Genomic DNA, 22,550 nt, shown 5'->3' on the forward strand with positions numbered 1-22,550 from the left:
CGTCCAACCCATGCTAGCATTGAAAGCGGACGTTAAACGATGATGATGATGAACACATCTCCCCATTCAATTTTCCGATGTTGAATGAAGCTTGAAAATCCGAATTCAAATTGAAAAGAATAAAACCTCTTCAGGGAGAAGTGGTCCATTAATCCGACACGCCCCGCAGTACAATGTCTACAAGAACAACCAGCAGATTCAATAAAAAGAACATCTATCACTCGTAAAGGATTTTTCTTTGAATTCTTGGGAACTTTGAAAAGACGCTAATCCACAAACTGACAACACTGACATAAACTGTTCTGTAAGTTTTATTTTTATTTAAAAAAAAAAATTATAATTTTTAATTTTTTTTTTTTTAAGGTGGGGAAATAACGGCAAAGCAAGAACATTATTCATTCATCTTTGGGAAAGACTCAAAACAAAATTTACAAAATTCAAAAATAAACGTTAATTATTTTTTTTCTTTCTTCTCCAGAGATATTTCAGAATACAATATGAAACTAGGATAAAGGGGGGGAAAAAAAGGAAGAAAAAAATAGTATGAGAACGATTAAGATAGAAAGTAAAAATAAATCTGGAAAGGATAATCAAGGTTTAATTATCCTTCAGTTTTGGTTGAATGTTGCAGTTAAAAAAATATTTTTAATTTTTGAAAAGGAAGAAAAGGATAAAGCCAAAGTGACAATTGTAACTTGAAAAATAACCTGGAAAATTAAAATAAAAGTTGGAGATTCAATGTTGTACACAAGCTCTGAAAGAGAATGTTAATCTAAAAATTAAACTGATAGATTTGTTTCTGACATTGTTAAATGGTGACATTAAACCAATATTAAAAAAGTTGAGACTGTTTAAGGCACCAACATCCAAATTCTACCCAGCAGCAATAGCTTCATGTACCATAGAATTTCTGATGGAGCGAAACACCTACCTTAATAATAGTACGTGTCATTCAAGAGAATTTTTTTAACTCGTGGTACAAATGGAGGTTGTTTTTAAGAGGGGGGGAAAAAAGGTGAGGAAGGGATTATATTTAATTGAAAAATCCGTATTCTATAGACTTTGCCACGCGAAGGGATGGGATGTCAGGATTTTAAGTGTATAAATTTACTACAATTAATAAAATGTTTCACAGATTAGTTTTCAAAATATAAGCCTCAGGAGAAACAGCGTTTCGACATGATTGTTATAGATTTTATACCAACTGACTTCATTGAAATTTTATAATGAACCACTTTGAAGTAGTACAAGCATACCACTTAGATGGCAAGATAAAGAAACACAGCTACATCATACAGTTAAGCTTGCTAGAATCTCAATAAAGCTTTCTTTAACACCATTCAAACGTAAAATCTAAGCTTCCTTGCTACTTCAGTTGAAATTTGGTTTGAACTGGATATGAGGAACTGGTATTAGGAATACATCAAAGATTTTACAAGAAGCAAATGTGTTGGAAAGACCACCTATCGTATCAAAATAAGGAATTTTAAAACCAGTTTTGCTTCATCTAACTAGGAAAACAGTCTTTTATTAATTAAGTCTTAGCTGAACTAATAAATGTTGGTTGATTGTCCTTAACTCAGATTAGGAAAATTAGACAAACTTTAAAAACAACTTTTTAATCAAATAAGAACCTTTATTACAGATTTTCTTCAACTACATGCTTGTTAATACTCAAAAAAAGTCAATGAAGAATTCTGTACACGTGCACACAGGAACAAGAAAATATATTTGGAACAGTTTTAAAAACACAACCTATTTGGAACATCTTAACTCGGTTCCTGCAACGCTTATTCTTGCTGATAATTAAAAAGCAATTTAAGGCTTTTTTTTTTTTTGAGAATGTCTTAATTATATTAGAAAGGAAAAAAAAAAAAGACTTAATATGCGGAATTGTAATTCTGGCATAAGTTTATTCCATTAAAAAAAAATTAGGACCAGTCAGATATAAAAATCAGACAAAATTAAAAGAATTAAAAACCTGTCATATCACTGAAGAAGCAGCCAGTCTTTATACAATAAAGAACAGTGAATCCATTCATCAGTTGATATTTTATTACGGTTAATAATATTAGTTCAATAAAGGTGAAATAACTAAGTCTTAAGAAAAAAATCTGCCAAATTATATTCACCATATCATTAAAAAGTGACAGCTGAAGATGAAAGACTTTCTTTATGATGTAGATAAAGCTGTCTGACAAAAAGGTAACACCATTCCAGAGAGCTACCTAGAGAAAAAGTTTTAATCCATTCATCCAAATACATTTATGACGGAAAGCAGGTATGTGGTTTAAAATAATGATTTTGGTCTCTGTATCTAGTAAGTACTGCAGTTGACAGATACCTGAAGACAGCTACAGATGAGCAATAAGGCGGCAGAAAATATTCTAACTTAGAAAAATAATACTTTAATGTTGGAAGATACCAGCACACAATTTAGCTACAATGGTCAGGTTTACTATCTCTCCGATACTTCAAGGAGAGATTAAGTTGTTTGTTTTTTTCATTCAGATTTACTTTCGTTTTGTTACGATAAGAAAAAAATACTGGCATAATAATAATAATAATAATAATACAAACAGTTTAACTATAACCAATGGCAAATGAAAAAAAAAAATGTTGAAATAAAATGTTATGCAAAACAGGAATGAATACCAGCATAAGAGTAAGAAAAAGGGTTCATGAATGCATATTGAAAAGGCTGTTGAGCATGATGCCAATAGCAGCATGAACAATTTCGTTTTATGTATCTACAGACATACAAACCAGTCAACCATGCACACACATACCTATCTGTAGTCCACGTGTCCATACAAACATTTTTTATTTTTTTAAATTCATTTTAAATATAATTTCATATATATATATTCTTTTTTATAATTTTTATCATCTCGTTCAAACTGACTTGCAAAAAAAATCAGTGAATCAGATTGATTAGATTTAGATTAGATATCTGCAAAAAGTGGACTAAGTTTGTGAACATTGGAGAAAGCAGCAAGTTTTTTTCTTTTTTTTTGTAACAAAAAGCATGTTTTGAAAAAAAAAAGTTTCCTTTTCTTTGTTGTAAGTGGGATACATAAGTGGGGGGGGAGAGGAAAAAGTTGGAAAGAATGAGAAAAATTGATGCGAGTCCAAATTACAACATGGTACAGGCTCCTTTCTTCTTCTTCTTTACTTGAAGTGCTGCCCGAGTAGCTGTTTCAAACACTTCCCTCACACCATCTTTGGTCTTAGCAGAACATTCTAAGTAACTATAGGCATTGATCTTTTCAGCCATAGCACGACCGTCTTCAGGTCGTACCGGTTCTTGCTTCATCTTCATAAGTTCTCTCTTTGTATTTTCATCATTTCGTAGATCTTTCTTATTGCCGACCAAAATGATAGGAACATTGGGACAAAAGTGTTTCACTTCAGGGGTCCACTTCTCCGGTATATTTTCCAAACTGTCTGGACTATCGATAGAAAAGCACATAAGAATCACATCTGTGTCAGGGTAAGACAAAGGTCGTAGCCTATCATAATCTTCTTGTCCAGCAGTATCCCAAAGAGCCAATTCAACCTAAGGAAGAAAATTCAAATCATTAATTAAATAATTCCTAAAACATTGAAAATTATTAATACAAACATTAGCATTCTCAGCTATTAGAAAATAATGTAATTTTGGAAATATGAAACTAGGTTTGTTTTGTTTTGTTTTTTGGTTATTATTATAATTGGAATAGTCTTTCAATTTTGAAAATAAATGAAGGAATTTAGTAAAAAAAAAAAAAAAAAAAAAAAACCTCATTAAGCTGGTGCTTAGAACAAAACATGAAATTTTGATGGAAGGTTTCCATTCATATCACTTTAAAAATAAGTGGTCTGAAGTGGCTTAATACCAAAAGGATTAACAGACCTGTGATGAGAACAAAAGGAGTGAAATTAAGTAGACATTCTATTACTAATCCCACAACCCCTAATCTAACCTTGAAAAATTGAATTAAATTTAGCAAGTCAATGTTTTCATATTAATATAGATGAAAATAGGATTATAATTTAGTACCTACATTATGTGGGGCCTTCGGGATAAGAATATTTATCCTTGGTTCCTAAATAATGATTGCTAGTTTAAAATCCAATCTATGTAACACACCCAGGGACGTTAAAACAGGCTGACAAATTGATCAATGGTGTGCATATAAAAATTTTAAAAAATACTTTCGCTTTTAAAGATAAGGTTTAATAATCTGAGAGATTATAATCAGAATAAGTCACCCAGTATTTATAAAACTTTTTAAAAATTTAAATGTGTGAAAAGATCAATGTTCAGTAACTTTTCTAGATTATGTTGTGATCTATGAACTTTACAACCAACTGACTTTAAAATTTTAAAAAATAGAAAAACTGAAATACAAGCAGCAAGACAAGAATTTGAAGAGAAAAAAGAAAAAAAAAACACCTTCCTGCTTTTTAAACTCCAAAGCAGCTACAAAAATATTACAGAAAAGAAAAAAAAATTGCATTCTTTCAAATAAGAATGTATTTTAAAAACTTAATCTAATTTTATTTCGGCAAATAAAGTACTAAGATGGCTTATAGTTTGCAATGCTTTCATTGTCCACCCTATACATCAAAAATGCTCAAGCATGTATTTACTGCATAAATAAATTAACTGACCTAACTGTATAGAGTCAGTACCACCTGACTGGCCCTTGTGCCGGTGGCACATAAAAGCACCCATTACACTCTCGGAGTGGTTGGCATTAGGAAGGGCATCCAGCTGTAGAAGCACTATCAGATCAGATTGGAGTCTGGTGCAGCCATCTGGTTCGCCAGACCTGTCAAATCGTCCAACCCATGCTAGCATGGAAAGCAGACGTTAAACGATGATGATGATATTTCATCTTACTCTTTCTGCTATCACCCCCTCCTATCAAGTGTCCTCTTCCATAATTCTGATATCTCTTCTACCTGCTGGAGACAAAACAATCCTCTACCGCTGCCGCTGGATAAAGAGAAAAATTAGGCAGAGTGTGATTCCATGACAAAATGCACCCAGAGTACATTCTGCAGACTGATTGGCAATAGGAAGAGCAGAAGATGCCAAAAATGGAAGGTGCAAGAGTGACCCGATTCCAACCTGTTCTAAAAAGAGAGCAAGTAACTGAATAAGAACCAACTTGCCCATCCAATCCATGCCAATATAGGAAAAGTGTATAATAAATATAAAACAAAAAAGATGGGCAGTATCCTATGCATTTAGGTTACTAATTTTGTAGTACTTAACTAAAAATTCAATTAGCATACTGTGCTATACCAACCTTGTACTTTATTCATGCTGTCTTCTCAGTTGTTATCAATGGACAACAGATCAGCAATACAGTTTTGAACTTCGACACCAAATAATTTCTTTGATAATACTGTTAGATATTGAGAATAGCTAATAACTAAAATCTAAATTTTAAGCACTAAGATTCAATAGGATTTAAGTGACTGCAAGATTCTCAGAACCTTTAGCTTCATAAAGATATGGATTTCGTTTTTCAAAAAGGAAAATTTATGAGTTGATATTTTATTGTATTTCCTATATCTCACATGAGAGATTTTAGCCAAAATTTAGAAGCTGAAATAAAATATTTTAATTATTAAGCAATTACAAATATCACCCCCACTTAATACATTCTAGAGAAGAAAAAAAAAAGTTTGACTAATCAGAGTCAAATGGTTCATTTAAGTGAAAAAAACAGACAAAACTTGGATATCAGCCAGAATTTTATTTGGAGCACATGATACAGAAATTATAATCTTATCGACATTGTAAGTATATTAAACATGAAAATGACATACTGGAATGTGTCACAAGTGTTTTCTTTTTTTTCAACGCTGGAATATAAAGCTATCAACATTTGGTCCATTAACTATCGAGTACTATCACAGTAGAGAACAAACAATGTTTTAGATCTTCATTCAAATTAAACTACAGAAAATACGGAAAGAAAAAACCTCCAAATCCCACACTTGAAACTGAAACCAAATTTCAACACTAAATGGCATCAGAATTACCATTTATCTAAGATTTGAAATTGGGGGGGGGGGGAAGAATCGTAAATTGCAAACATTCCACGTTACAGAAATATTGCATTCCTGAAAACCTTGCCATTATGTGAAATTTCCAAAAAACACAAGACTTTTGCACCACAGTGCTCCACGTTATAGCAAGAATTTCAAAGGAATGCAACACCTGTAACTTGGAAAATACCAACATATTCAAAGTTTATCTGCCACTTAGGTTTGCGTCCTTGTACGTTTAATAGACAATTTTGAGATTAAAACAAAATAGATGTGAACACAAATAACTGGATGACTTAATACATGCAGTATTCTAAGAAAAACTTAACAGTTTAAATGGAGCGCTGTGTAAAAAATTAGCAATATTTTAAAATAGATATTACTGTAGTGAAATGCCAAGTGGCAATATAATGGTTTAATTTTTAGCTAAGGTACTTATACTTTCTCGCATCCTATCCACAAAAACTAGGCTATTTCTCATTTCCAAAATCCATAAATTAAAACTGCTTTACAAGGAAGACAAATTCAACTTTATTCTAAATTTAACAGAATGTTGCAATCCAGAAAATAGAAGTTCCAGCAGCCATATTATAAAGAAAAAAAAAAGTTTGACTAATCAGAGTCAAATGGTTCATTTAAGTGAAAAAAACAGACAAAACTTGGATATCAGCCAGAATTTTATTTGGAGCACATGATACAGAAATTATAATCTTATCGACATTGTAAGTATATTAAACATGAAAATGACATACTGGAATGTGTCACAAGTGTTTTCTTTTTTTTCAACGCTGGAATATAAAGCTATCAACATTTGGTCCATTAACTATCGAGTACTATCACAGTAGAGAACAACAATGTTTTAGATCTTCATTCAAATTAAACTACAGAAAATACGGAAAGAAAAAACCTCCAAATCCCACACTTGAAACTGAAACCAAATTTCAACACTAAATGGCATCAGAATTACCATTTATCTAAGATTTGAAATTGGGGGGGGGGGGGAAAGAATCGTAAATTGCAAACATTCCACGTTACAGAAATATTGCATTCCTGAAAACCTTGCCATTATGTGAAATTTCCAAAAAACACAAGACTTTTGCACCACAGTGCTCCACGTTATAGCAAGAATTTCAAAGGAATGCAACACCTGTAACTTGGAAAATACCAACATATTCAAAGTTTATCTGCCACTTAGGTTTGCGTCCTTGTACGTTTAATAGACAATTTTGAGATTAAAACAAAATAGATGTGAACACAAATAACTGGATGACTTAATACATGCAGTATTCTAAGAAAAACTTAACAGTTTAAATGGAGCGCTGTGTAAAAAATTAGCAATATTTTAAAATAGATATTACTGTAGTGAAATGCCAAGTGGCAATATAATGGTTTAATTTTTAGCTAAGGTACTTATACTTTCTCGCATCCTATCCACAAAAACTAGGCTATTTCTCATTTCCAAAATCCATAAATTAAAACTGCTTTACAAGGAAGACAAATTCAACTTTATTCTAAATTTAACAGAATGTTGCAATCCAGAAAATAGAAGTTCCAGCAGCCATATTATAAAGAAAAAAAGAAAAGCTTTTCAGTATTATTTAAGTAGCAAATTTTTTTAAGGCACTAAGGCCATTATGCACAAGAACTGTCCAAAAAATAATGCAGAGGGGAACAGCATGATTAAATGAATAATGCTATGAAATTATCAATTATGTTTTGAAAGAGATTACGAGTATTAATCAAATGGGAACTAGATATATTTCAACCAAAGCTTCAGGTTCAATCACAACTAGAAACTTTCGAGTAAGGCTCTCAACAGGTTTACTTTTTCTTCAATAAGTAAACAAAGAGCAAAGACAAACCAGAGATGTCAAAATTTAAAAAAAAAAAAGAAAAAAAAAAAGAAAAGTGAAGAAAGAAAAATGCCAATTCTATTGCAACTTAAACTGATCCATTATATACTATTAATATTTATTCAAAATATATTCCTGAATCCCATCAATGGCAAAGACCAGAAGAGGAATTTAATGTTATAAAAAGTTATACAAAGTTTCTTCAATTTTGTTATCCAGCAGATTTTCTCAATGCCCGATGATCAGGATGTTCCAAGCCTTCATTAGCACTATTACGTTTATTTAACAACAAAAAGCTGAAATATAGTAGTACCAGCAATAATATTTGAACGGGTTCATTTTTTTTTGTTTGTTTTTATACAAAAATGAGCTCTGCTCACTTTTCTGAAATTTAAGGAAAAAAAAAAAAGAAACTGCAATCAACAGCAATGGTTGTGCTGATTTAATTTACCATAGCAAAATCATAGCTAGTAGTGTTTTGAGATGAAACCAATTAGAGAGCAACATGTTTAAGGAGAATAATGGAACAGTTGCGTTTATGGAAACCATCTTTTAATAGTACAAAAGCTGCAAATTGTTTTTGGCCAGAATTTCAAGTCATTGCAGTAGTATGAAGAGAGATTTCTCAGGAAAAAACAGTTGCACACACGAGAACAATGGACAACTGAAAATGCCAAGAGAAACACAGAAATAGGATAGACCTTCTTTCAGCACAGACTATAAAAATATCACCACCTTTTCAGAACAAGATACATCTTCCTCTTTTCTTCTTTTTGACTTGTAAAGCTGCTTTGGTTGCCGTTTCAAACACCTCTCTAACCCCCTCTTTAGTTTTGGCCGAACATTCTAAATATGAGAAAGCACCAATTTTTTCCGACATTGCTTTGCCATCATCAGCTCTTACAGGTTCTTGTTTCATCTTGGCCAATTCCCGACGTGTAGTTTCATCATTGCGCAGATCTTTTTTGTTTCCAACTAATATAATGGGAACATTGGGACAAAAATGCTTCACTTCAGGTGTCCACTTTTCTGGAATGTTCTCTAAACTGTCGGGACTATCAATAGAGAAACACATTAATATAACATCTGTATCAGGATAAGAGAGCGGTCGCAATCTATCATAATCCTCTTGACCTGCTGTATCCCATAAAGCCAATTCCACCTGAAATTTAAGAAAAAAAAGAAAGAAAAGGATTGAATTTATTTTCGAAACAGACAAATTTCAGCATTAATCAAAGACAGCAAAAATGAAACATGTTAGTTAACTAAACCAGTGCCACATTAACTGACAATTCATTTTGAAAAAGTTAAAGCATTTAACATCAAATTTGTTATGCTGGCAAAGTTAGAGCAGGAAAAGAAACTTAAAATTTATGTCCACTGGATCAAATTTTAATAGCAAATAAATTTGAGTATTTGTAAGAAAGCGAAGACATGTTGGGGCAAGCGAAATTGAAATCGAATTGAACCAGCCAGGATCCCTGGTCTGGTGGTACGTAAAAAGCACTATCCGACTCGTGGCCGATGCCAGCACCGCCTCGACTGGCTTCCGTGCCGGTGGCACATAAAATACACCAATCCGACCGTGGCCGTTGCCAGCCTCACCTGGCACCAGTGCAGGTGGCCTTCTGGCTTCCCAGATCCCCGGTCGAACCGTCCAACCCGTGCTAGCATGGAGAACGGACGTTAAACGATGATGATGATGAATACCAATATTGAATACCAATCACTGCAGCAGATAATCTTGGCTTAATTGCTCTTCCAATACTACACTATGTTGGTGGTATTTGAGTATTTAGCTTTCATTACATACATAAAGCATTTACAAGCCTTATCTGGAAATCTGAACATTTCTATGCCCAATAAGAGTAAATCAGTATTAACAGTAAGTAACAATTCTAAATTGTTTGGGTTCTGCTTTTGTGATTTTATTCCAATTTAAAATTATCTATTTTGAAGGATATCAAGATCAATAATAGAGCTTAGAATGAATGCTAAGGGAATACAATGCAGGTGTAAATGAAGTTAACTCCAAAAAACCATAAAGATTAATGGAAATATTAATCTCTCCTTGCAATGTATTTGTGCCACAATTTTGGCATTATTAGACAAAGCAGGTAAAAGCATGTCACAACTAAAAATATTTAGTAATCTATGTTCCAGGATCAGCGTATGGGGACCAATAAAATCACAGAAATATAGACACACGTGTACATCAATAAATATCCAGCTTCCTTGCTGGTATGGGCTGGTTAGTTCGATAGGTTGTAACATGCTCAATGTCTGGTATGGTCTCTATAGCTGGATTCCTTTCCTAATGCCAACCACTTAGTGTATTGGTTGCTTTTCATGTCACCAGCATTAAGATCACTTCATAATTTGCATGGATAAGGACCAGAAGTCGCCCCTTAAACTGAAGGAGAAAGGTGGGTGGTAGTTCTGGACAGTGGGAGGACAAGATGAACAGTTAGGATAAAGTTTATAGAGAAAGCAACAGTAATTATCACTAATGGGAGGAAAGTATGGCAGAGAGATAAGGAAGGGATTAGTGATGAGTTAAGAAAAGGGAGCAACTGGGTGGGTCCTAAGGCGATGCTAGATAAGTATGGACAAGTGAGGGAATGGGAACAACAGATTGGAAAGAGAGTGACAGTTGTAAAACTTAAAATTACTAAGATTTTACATTATAAACTTACACAATCTTACAGTTTAAACATTGACTACAATTTCATCAATACAGTTCAGTATTTATATTACAATTACTATGTTACATCTAATACAAAACAATTACACTTAAAATCTCAAAAAATAAATAAATAAATAAAAAATTTCCAGAATTTAAGTTGCTAAACTTTTGCAAAAACAAAAAAGAGAAAGAAAAAATTTTCCTGACTCACAACACTAATTTTGTAATTAGCTTCCTGCTATTGAACAATGTAATTAAAAAGTTTATAGACACAACATTCGAAATTATTTCCAATCCATGTACGAAATATTCAGTTGTCTGCATCTAAAAATGAAATTTCCAATAAAAATAGCAATCTATTTGCTCATAATTAGCAAATATCTTGTAGAAGAGAGCCAAGGGAAGATCCATACTAGGAAATATCATTGTGGGAACACATCCGAAACAATTCAAAGAAAAGGGCGGAGTGGACAATGTGATCATGGAATTATTCTGAAAACAAGTTGCACAAGGATAGACGTGTCACAAGACAACAGGTGAACCCACGCAGTTTGTCAAGTGACGCCAAGAGATGGGACGAGAACCATTCAGAAGGCCTCTAAGACAATGGAAAAACAACGAAACAATTTGAGTCCAATCAAGAGAAAAATGGAAGCATATTGTGACCGATGTTGTATAAGAACACCCAAGTCTGGTCAATAAAAGTGAATTATGATTAAAGTAACAAATTGCATATTTGCAATAACAAGCATGTCCGTTATCAAATGGCATTATGAGGAGTAAATTAATCCAAGTTAATGCATTTCACTTAAATACCATCAAAGTAGTAAATACCGTAGCTCCAAACTTCATCATACACACAAAGATTCATTTTACTATAGCTTCAATATTTAATAAATCATGAAGACAAGTAGTTTCCTTGCAGACCCAAGAGCAACGAAGATGAATCCATTCAAAATACCATTCCTGGAATTTGTTTAAAACTTATGAACCTTTAAGGATAGAATCTCTTAATATTCATTCAGTGAAACCATATACTCACAGCAACTTTAATAAAGATCTTATGTTTAGAACTATTTCTAAATCAGTCACTGCTAACTAGTTTGGGTTTTAACTAAGACTTCTGAGATTAAGAAAGAAAAAAGGAAACATTTTCCAGAAGAAAGTTTACATCCTGAATCACAGAAGAGATACAAATCACAACTAATAACTATTCAAACACTAGCACCACTCCACCCTCCAGCACAAAAGCAGGCTGTCTCTTTGTTGTCTTCACTACTAAAATGGCCCCTGTTCCTAAAAGCTAGTGTCCTCTCTTTGGACACCCTGCCACCAATCTTTTGAGTTCACATCTCTACCCACTTTCTCATCCAAACACTGACCCTCTGCCAGCATGAAGTCCAGTAGACATACAATGGTCGTGGGCAATAATCTACCTTTCTCCAAACAAAGAAAAAAGTGAATGCACCAATTAGCTGGCAGAAGAGGACGGCTTCACTCAGCAAATCTTAATAAATTTGGAAGTAAATATTTACTTTTGCTTCACATTTATGAGACAAGCAGCTTAACCCTTTAGCATCCAGATTCCTCTGTCAAATGTAATGCTTATTTATTCGCAGCTTTTTGAATTAATTGTGCATTATCTCACAGCTTTGAGCTTTCAATGATGTGATTGTATAGATTTAGAATGACATTGTAGGGTAGGTGAGATAGGCCAGATCTAGCTGGTTTGAATATATTTGAACTGGATATGGCCAGTTTAAATGCCAGTACAATCTAAGCAATGTAAAATAGTTATTCCTCACAAGCTCAGAGGAACTTCACCTTTTATGTTGTGAGCAAAAGACAAAATGCACCTCTACACAGAAGGCTAGTCTAATACACAACTTCCCTTGTAATTCTGGTAACCATTCCTGACAACCAAGTCAACCAAGATAAACTTGATTTGTTGTAAATGTTTTCAGTTCAAATCCAAATACTCCACCCAGTTTGTATTTTACCAAACTTAGAAATCCGTGAGCCATTTAACTTTAATTTTTAAAGCATCTACTAATTAAGCACAAATAATTCCAATTACATTTATTCAACTGAATTTTCAAATGACTAAAGTTAAAACATCAGGTAGTTGGAAAGAATATACTAAGTTAACTGTAAATATATCTAAATTCAAATTCCTTTTATAAAGTTTTAAAAGTCCTTCCCAGAGATTGTCTCAGAATGACTTGAGTGAAAGTTCTTCACACGGACTTGAAAACAAAACAAAAAATTAATCAAAATCCAATTTTTTAATGTGAGTTTCAAAAGAAACATTTAAAATTCATTAACAATCATAGAATAAACCAAGACAAAATAGGAAAGCCATCTGTTACTATAGAATACTGATTAGTGAAATTGGAATTCATATAACCAGTTAATAGATTAATAGATAATATTGAGAAATAGTCTACCTGATTTCTTGCAGAACAGCCAAGGAATACCTGAGATATGAGTGATGGTATACATTAGCATGCTTGACTGGCTATTGAAATGTCCAGAATACTAATTCATAGCTGTAACAAGTATACGACTAAACCAAGCTTTATAAACTATTGAACTTCCCCAAAGATACTTGCAGTTGAAATATCTCATTCTCAACTCCTGGGAAATATTTCATCAACATGCCTTCAAGAATTAGTGTCTGACCACACTTTAAACCTTACTGATATACAAACTGATAAACCTACAAGGCTACATTAAGGAAAGCATTAAAATACTGACAATGAATGACATCAAAATTTCAACTAATTGTTTACAATTTAAAATTTCATGGAAATAATTTTGAAAAAATACAGTGATTATAAACATCAAATTTCAAATCAGTTATATTCAGTTCACATATATCCTTGTAGCACTGGATTTGAATAGATTAAAATACTGCAAACAAATTTCATGGAATTGTGCTCAAGTGAAATAAAACGAAACAAAACCATGCTAAACAAATTATATAATCATGCAACATTTTTAGTACTAAGATGATTGGATGACTAACCAATCGTGCAAATATGGAAAAAAAAAATTTCACAAGACTGATCAAGAACAAAAAATAGTGACCAAGAAAACTCAAATTGATTTTAAATAAACCAATAATGAAATATGGTAAAACAGAAAAAAAAAAAAAAATTGTCTAAATACAAATTAGCTTAGAAAATTATAGGAAAAAAAGAAAAAAGACCTCCACTACTAACACTTGACAGAGCTATGGCTCTTCCTAACAATACACATGGCTAGATAATGAGAATCGTTAGTCTCAGAAACTCCTGAAGATTTTGCCATTTAGGAAACAAACCAAATCCAATTTCTAACACTTGGATATTACCATTCAGGGTGATACGTTTGAAGGAAATAGCTCTAAATCAGTGGCGGTTCTTAACCGTTTTTTACCTATGGATCCCCATTTTGCTTGGTTGGTATCTTTTAACCATTCGACATTTTCAAAAATCCCATTTTATTTTCATAATTAAATATTAGGAACAATATAAACAAACTGTTACAACATTTTGAGTACTGTAGAAATATAACCAGTTTATTGCATCTAAATTTTAGCAACAAAATCTTATAATGGATCCCCAGGAGTCATACAACCCTAGTTGAGAACCACTGCTGAATCAGGTGAATAAGGAAAGTCACCAGTTGGGTGGAATTATAACCATTGTTAAATGGTATTTTGGAAAAAATTTACCCACAAAATTGACAAATCTATGCAGCAGTATAAATTCAAAGACATCCATAGTTGGATAAAAGCATAACATTTGAACCTAAATGGATTGGCAGCAGACAAGAAATATGCCAAGATCAACACTGGTTGGAACATGAAAGAGTTTAGGAACTTCCTTATTTATGAAGTGTTGCTTTAATTGAAAACAGCATCAGGAAAAAGTGGATAATTTGAATTCATTCACTTCAAGATTGAAATACTGAGTAATCTAAACTTCTGATTTTTAAAGTTAATTGTACCGGTGAGGTTATGAATACACATTTAAAACACACCTGTTGGAAATATAATTCACCAAAGCAATCTTGTAAAGCAAATAATTTGAGAATAAAAATAAAATCGAGCAAATCCACTTGAAAACTTTTTGGCGAATGCAGGATACCAGTAATTTTTTGTCTACTGAGCCAAAGAATCGACTTAAATATCTGTGAAAGCAAAATGCTTTCAACCATGAAAACCAATTGTAAATTGGTTCCGCTCAACATGAAATATTAATATCAATGTTTCTAAAACTTGCCCTCTCCAATGGATTTATTCTTTTGGAGGATATGTAAATAGACTGGGCTAAACCTAAATCCTTTGTTTCTGCAACACTGGGTCAATGGGAAATACATAACGCTTCCATTTTCTGGCATAAAACGAAGATACAGCATTCAACAAACCTGGAACAACTCAAAAAGGAATTATCCTGATACTATTTTATTATGAAACAAAACAAGGAACTACAGGGAGAAAGTAGGTTTCAAATTTTAAATTACACTTTACCAATTTGTGTGGAGTGAAGTACTTTTGGTTCTAAACCATGTCAGCTGACAACTGTAATCCCCATTATAGGCAAGAACAAAAATTTGAAATATCCAAGAAATTTATTCATTGAGCTGCAAAAGAGACTCCAATACTACTCATTGCACACTGCTACCATAAAACTTATGCAAGCTACATTTGATTCTTAATGGGGGTTTAGGGATATCAAAATTCTAGATTTTAAAATTCTATACGGTCAAGTTGAAGTGCAAATTTCAAGAAAATAATCTTTTATAACGTTGACATTCAGTTTATCAGACTTGAAAGGAAGAAAAAAAAAGTCAACTCGAGCATGAAGGGACATAACTTCTGTCGAAATCATTGTCGGGGGGGGGGGGGGTCCTGTAAATCTTGAAATAATTTACAATAGGCTTCTGTACTTTCTTCTATCATGCAAATTTCACTTACAAAGCTTTCATTGATTGAACTATGGCTATATAAGAAGCAAACTACATTTCAAGTGTATATGTTGCTGATTACATAAACCAGAGTCTTGAATTCATTGCATATTGCATTCACATTTCGGTTTCTACATCGGTTTCTACAGTAGAAACACTAAAATTTTGTAAAATCATAACCATTTGCTCACACACAATTTATATAAAGCATTTTAAAATAATTTAATTGTAAAGTTATGTTTTTATCTTACAGATGAGATACAAATAAATCTTAGGACTAAAAGTTCATGCCACAGTTGATCAAGTTTTAAGAAATATTAATAGATAATCTAAATCAATAACTATATTTAAAACTGCAATTTAGAAACTGCCCTTGGAAAAGAAAGATGCCTTTCCTCCCAAAAATAATTATATATCCCTTTTATATTTCAAAATCAAAAGTAGAGACAGTTCTACTTGATTTAACTGCTTTCAACCCTCAAGGCATTCTTGAGACTAAACATAAAAAATGGTAGACAACCATTGGCACAGAGACTTTACTCTGATTTTATCTCATCAGAAGCAGCAGCATCTCTAAATTAGCTGCCACCCTCACCATTCCTCACGCCAAAAGCCTACATTAGACATTGTGCCCCAATCATTCCTTCCCAGAATTGCAACCCTCTAGAATCGTCTCCCTATTCATTTTCCTTACAATTATCAAACCAACTGAAATCCAACCTGAACATCAACTGCACACGAGTCATGTCATCACTCACAACACCTGACCACCTGAGATACCATATCAAGAGTGTTCCCTAACAAAATGTCATTAGTAGCTAAACAGTTAGTTTCATTGAACTAAAACAACAAGTGTTCCAAACACCAACTCAATATACCAATAAATGCATTGGAAATTGTTAGAATTATAACAAAATGGTTTAAATTGACAGAAAAGCAGGTCAAGCAAATTGAAGGAAGCAGTAAACCTGATAATTCACAGTACCTGAGATACTGATTAAAAAAAATTATAAATTAATAAAATAAAAAGCAGTTGGCAGGGAAGACATCATCCTTAGAATTGAACTAAAAAGCTTTTCAAAAGTCATTAGAAAGCATTGAAGCAACTATTTTGTAACAATTATGCTCACCTGGAGTCCAACTACAACCTGTACGATACTATGGTTTCATTGAAATAGGAGAAATTGTCATGTAGAATCAATCTATGTCTTCCTAGATTTGCAACACCCAACTTTCAGGCTATTTCAAACTCGTACCTAATTGCACTGTAGGATGATTCCCTCCACTAGGAGGAGCATGTAGTATCTGGAACAATACATCTGTGGATTGCACCTGGATGTACAAAAGACTAGCACCACAGAGGACTATGATGTGATCAGGAATGTAGACAGATTCCAAGTTTTATGATCTTTGACTGTTGCTACCAGCTGGCAAAGAAAACTGGTAATTTTGATTTCCAAGGAAGAGGAATACAATATTTGATTTTCATTTTAGTTTTGCAAATAATTTTACAATTTCATCTGTAATCTTAAATTAGAATAAGATTCTTAATTATTCATAATTGAATACTTTGTTGACAGAATTCTAACTGAATTCCAAGGATTCATTAAAAGTAAAAAAGGCATTAGGAACTTCAATACATTTTCCTTTGATACTTCAAAGTTTAATGGTAAAGAATATGGATATTGTAACAATTTCCTCTTTGGCCGGATATTTCAAGAACTTTAACTGAAGTAGAAGACTAGATCCCAGGTTTCTCAATAATTCACAACTCGGAATAAGCAAGGCAACATCACAGTGCTTTAAATACAGGAAACAGCATGCATCTCCCTTGTCAGGTATTTTGATAGAATACTAAAAAAACCTAAAATTCACTCTAAGTACAATTAAAATATCTAATAAAATATCACATGCAGTTAAATTTACAATTGTTGCTTACCTGGGCACGACTGTAGCTTCAGTTGGGAATGCTGACAGGTCACCTTAACTATTTCATCCCTAGGTGGATCGTGTTTGAAAATTCGATGTTGCAAAGAAGACTTTGCTCAAATATTTATAAAAGTGAAACAGAACGAAATATAAAATACCAAAAGTGTAACCGATTTCAACTAAATTCTTCAGTACGATAAAACCTGCCTAGGCACACCATTTTTTTTTGCTTTTTACCCTCAGTATGTTTTTTTTTCTTTTATGAACAAAAGATGCAAAACAAAACCCATTTCATAATTCATTGAAAAAAAACAAAAAACACTTTTTCCCCCCCACCTTACACAATGAACCAAAAAGGAAAAAAGGCAAAGTGGATTCACTTTTGCAATATGTGGAAGGGGAAAAAAAAATGAACGCATAAAAGATTCATTTTGACATAAAACACCCTGAAATGACAATTGCACACATACTGAATGTCTAAGATCTCATCCTGCATTTAGGATGTGTACAATGTCAACCACAGAACAGATAGGTTTCAAACAATGGGAAAAAATAAAAAAACTATTCCAATATATAAACATACTATCCTTTGGAAAATAAGGTGACTCCATTGGAAAAGTATATCTCAAAGAAGGACTAGAATATGTTCTTATATACATCCCTAAAATTTCAACATAAATTGAAATATCAATACAAGCAAGTTCGTCCTTCCGTAAAAACATGACCAATTGATATTCTGACTGGAAAGTGTACGAACGGCTGAGGAACATGAACAAATATTGGAAACAGAAGCGACAAAAAGAAAAAAAAAAAAACAAAAAACATTGTCTGCAAACCAAATTGTCAAAATTCAAAAGAAATATGGCTGTCTCCAATATCAAAATGATATATTTCTGAGGGATAAAAAAAATTGATTTGCATGCACACCATTGCTGGTGGCACTGTTAAGACAATTGCATTAATGAAGGACTGAAACTTACCTGTTTTCCATCTACTTCTATATCTGCCACATAGTTCTCAAAAACTGTGGGGACGTACACTTCAGGAAATTGGTCTTTACTAAACACTATGAGAAGGCATGTTTTACCACAAGCACCATCACCAACAATAACCAATTTTTTCCTAATGGCAGCCATGGGTGCTTCAAAATCTGAAAAGAATAGATTAAAATATTTTTAAAAACTAGAAATTTAAGAATGGTAATGTGTCAGTAAATTGGGATGGTGGTGGTAATTGGGGAGGAGGGGGTTATAATATTTAAAAAAACATTAAAGACAAAGCCAGTAGATATGTGATGTGCAGAGTGACAGAATGGTAAATGGAAGTGCCAAGTGATCCAAGTGGGAAGAATGTGCAGAAGAGGAATAACAAGGAAGACAAAGGAAATGGTGAAAGCAGATCTGAGGCTGAGCCTTTACACAGGAGCTGATAAAGAGCCACAGAAATGGTAAGATGAAGACCCATCCAACCCACCATAAAACGAACGGGAACTGATGAAATGGTAGCCTTTAGTATAAAACAATGAAGTCATTTTTTAGAATTCAATATCACTGAAGATTAGACCCCGTTTAAATCTGGAATCATCGGCCTCAACCTAGATTTACCACGAAAAGAAAAGTGAATTTGGGGGCAAACGGATATTGAACCAGCATCGTTTATAGTAAAGGGTTTCTTTTCCTTGTTCTCTATAGTATCGGGTTTGTTTTTTGTTAAATCTAACTAAAACTGATTCTTCTTCAGTAACAGACTTAACAGTTTTTAAATCATCAGAAAGTCTGACATCTTACAGAAAGGTCAACCTGAAACGAGTGACCTCAACGATGAATCATGAGCTGACAGTCATAGAGAGCAAGAACTGAATGCATTAGGAATTGCCGATATCACAAGTTTCAAATGTCAAATTCTAACAAATCTGAAATAAAAGCAAATCCTAATTTTTCATAATTTTTATTTTTTGTAGGTTATTTTATGGTTATAAATAGGAACAAATTCTGTGGAGGGAACGAAAATAAAACGAAAGCAAACAATGGATTGTTTGCCATTATACGAAATATATTACAAAGGAACTCAATGTTAAATAACTGAGGGATTATAACAGGGAATTAAACCTTATTACAGCCTAAACACAGGTGAGAAGGTTCAAAGAGTTTATGAAGGATTGCTGATACAAGATTGCATTCTCAAAAATGCACAACACAATTATGTAATTCGTTAATTTCGCTTTTAATAAAGCATCTTGAATAAGTATTTAAGAGTTTGATTAGGACAGTGGTGCGAGTGTGCAGGCAACGAAAATCCTGTACTCAAGGGACAGGAATGATTTCACAAATTTGTGTCAATTCGTGTGAAAAAATTCTCCTGACAAAACAATAGTTTTGAATGACAAACGGGGGGGAAATAATGATTTGATCAACAAGTACAATCAACAAAGATGACCACCGTACATACATTATTAATCGTGTGTGTCTCGTAGAAGGAAATCATTCAAGCAATGAATATGCAGCAAAGAGGATAATTTATTAACCGTCAATATATATTATTATTACACTGTGGAAAGAACTCTACTAATCAAGGGAGTTGCCATGATATTCAAAGCAATATGGATGGTGCCAAGCTCTCTCTTTAAAAAGACAGAGACTACACAGCACCACATAAGCTTCTTTCATGGGGGAAAATGGACATTTTATACACACATTCTATCATATCATCATACAGCTGTCAGTACAGATGGCGACGATGGAAAAACGGATGGCAAAACCAGTAATGGGAAAGAGAGTGCTCGTCCATTGCTGAAGCAATGAGGAAGATACTAGGCTCCATCAGCTACAATTGGATGCTGTACATCCAGATCTTCCTGAAATTACTGTAGTCTTTAAGAAATTAAAAAAATAAAAAGGAGGAAATGACACATTCGATTATATATATATCTAGAGTCTCTGCTACTAAGAAGGGACAGTCATGGCTAGAATGTCATAGATCATAAGTCTGCTTAATCAGATGACCCATGGCTAAAACAACTCCATTATAATTAAAGCTGACAGTAAAAGAATTTCCTCCTGAAAAAAAGACAAAAAAAAAAACGGGCAAATTTTTTTACGTTGAATGCGCGCACACGAATGTAATTAATGGTTTTAATTAAAAACAGTGGAAAAGTAAAAGGATTTTTTTTCTAAGGAGAGAAAGAGAGAAGAAGCTGGGGGGGAAAGAGTAAGCAACAGCCATAAAAGCTAGGTTATACGAGCAAGAAGCGACCAGTTTGGGTGGGGCACTTTGTTAAACAGCGACGACCAACCGAGGAACCAGTTTGTAGGGCAATTTGTATTAACCAACAGTTTGGTCGGCCATTCACTCATTAGTCACACTTATTAGTAGAAGAGTAATAATATCTTAACTACATTATTAATGAAAAAAAAAACCTTAATTACAACCACATGCCAAACGAATGGTGGGGGTGGGGTGGAGGAGAAGAGGAAGACTCGACGTGTGGGCTGACCTGCTGGAAATAGCAGTCAAACCTTCTCGCAAATCCAAAGCTAACAACAACTAAAAAGAAGTCAGGCAGTTATAGACTAAATACACAGAAAGAGGGATGCTCATGGTTGGAATGTCTTTCGTAAGGAAACACTCCATTGGGGCTCACCTGGAGACAACCAGATATCAAAAATACCCTCAATACTATTAAAATATAGGCAAATCGCCAAAATATATATTTATATATTATATACAGACACTTTTCTTTTTAGGATCGATGTAATTAATGTATACAAAGAGAAGATTTCCCGTCATTTTAGAGACTATTTAACGGAAATTAGAATTAAGAATTGACATTTTTCTTCTTTCTTTTTTAATGTCAGCCAAGATAATCGTAGATTTTTTTTTCCTTCCTTCTCGATCGTGGGTCAGTGATGAAAGAAAGAAAGGAAAGAACGGCCACACTAACTTTTTTTCCACTTCAAAGTTAGAAAAAGAGAAGCAAAAGAGAATTCAGTGACACATCCATGATAAGAGAGGGGGGGGGGCAACAGGGCGGTAGGATTTTTTTTCTTTCCCCCCCCCCCAAACTTATTCTTAAAATGATATAATTTTCGGTTATGGATTTTCATTTTACGAAATGATTTCTGAAATATTAAGATTAAGAGAAAATGGTGGCAAATAGAAATGCGAAAGGGAAAATATTTATTATATATTAGGAAAACGGGATTGAGGACGGTTCATTGAGAACGTTCGAATTACAGCGCCTAAGCGATTCGATACAGCTTCGTGGGGTACCGTGTGTTGTGATTTATACAGGTAGAAGATAGGTTTAGACGGTTATCTTTTATTATAGAATGCAGCAAAGCCGTTATGTAAGTTACATCTGTTGGAAGTGGAGGAAGAGAAGAAATTGGGCTGAAAGCAAAATGGCGATCGCGATGACAAGCAACAGCAGAGCCCCCCCTTCACTCTTCACTCTGTCTCTCTCACTCACTCACACAAGATCTACATTAGATATTAGAACTCGCAAACAATTTCACACAAACACACCTACATACAAATATAAGGATATAGATATACATCTACGATGCACGATATCCGTCTCACTCACAAATTGTCTCACACCCACAAACACACACACATATATATATATATATATATATATATATATAGATATACACACACACACATACAGACATACACAGAGCTTTCTTTCCCAAACTACCTCACTAAAGCAGTCAGCTTCACGAAATTTTAAGGGGGAAAAGAAATAACCACAGCCTTAAAAACTTATTTCCACCACCACCTACATCAATTTCACATCCTATCTCAACTCCATAACCTCATATCGAGATATAATTTAAACGCCATACTATTTTATTCAGATGGAAAATGTGTGTGTAGCAAAGTTATATTATACGTAGGCGCACACATGACATACCTGTCCTATAAGTTTCCCATTTTCATTAGAAAGAAATTAACGATAAACTTACAAAGGAGAGTATATATATACATATATATACACACACACACATATATATATAATAATAATAATAATATTAGGGAGTATAACTCCAAACTTATAGGGAAAAATTCAATTTAGTATT

At 33.3% G+C, this 22,550-nt stretch overlaps 1 protein-coding gene and 1 long non-coding RNA gene across 2 annotated transcripts in view; one reads left to right on the forward strand and one right to left on the reverse strand.

The window, feature by feature from the left end:
- Positions 1 to 307: 307 nt before the first annotated feature.
- LOC115217011 (ras-like GTP-binding protein RHO) overlaps positions 308 to 22,550 on the reverse strand; it is a 107,107-nt gene continuing 84,864 nt past the window's right edge. Inside the window, exons 2-4 of the mRNA XM_029786536.2 lie at positions 18,450 to 18,619; positions 8,680 to 9,063; positions 308 to 3,559 (exon numbers count right to left, since the gene is read on the reverse strand). Coding sequence (XP_029642396.1) covers positions 3,137 to 3,559; positions 8,680 to 9,063; positions 18,450 to 18,619 — 977 coding nt within the window. The 3' untranslated portion in view covers positions 308 to 3,136. The remainder of the gene's footprint in view (positions 3,560 to 8,679; positions 9,064 to 18,449; positions 18,620 to 22,550) is intronic.
- LOC118765297 lies at positions 5,482 to 7,971 on the forward strand. The gene is made up of 2 exons (XR_005001135.1): positions 5,482 to 5,680; positions 6,656 to 7,971. It is a non-coding gene; the product is annotated as an uncharacterized LOC118765297 (long non-coding RNA).

The sequence above is a fragment of the Octopus sinensis genome, linkage group LG11 (genome assembly GCF_006345805.1).
Source record: "Octopus sinensis linkage group LG11, ASM634580v1, whole genome shotgun sequence".
In the NCBI taxonomy this organism is placed as follows: domain Eukaryota; kingdom Metazoa; phylum Mollusca; class Cephalopoda; order Octopoda; family Octopodidae; genus Octopus; species Octopus sinensis.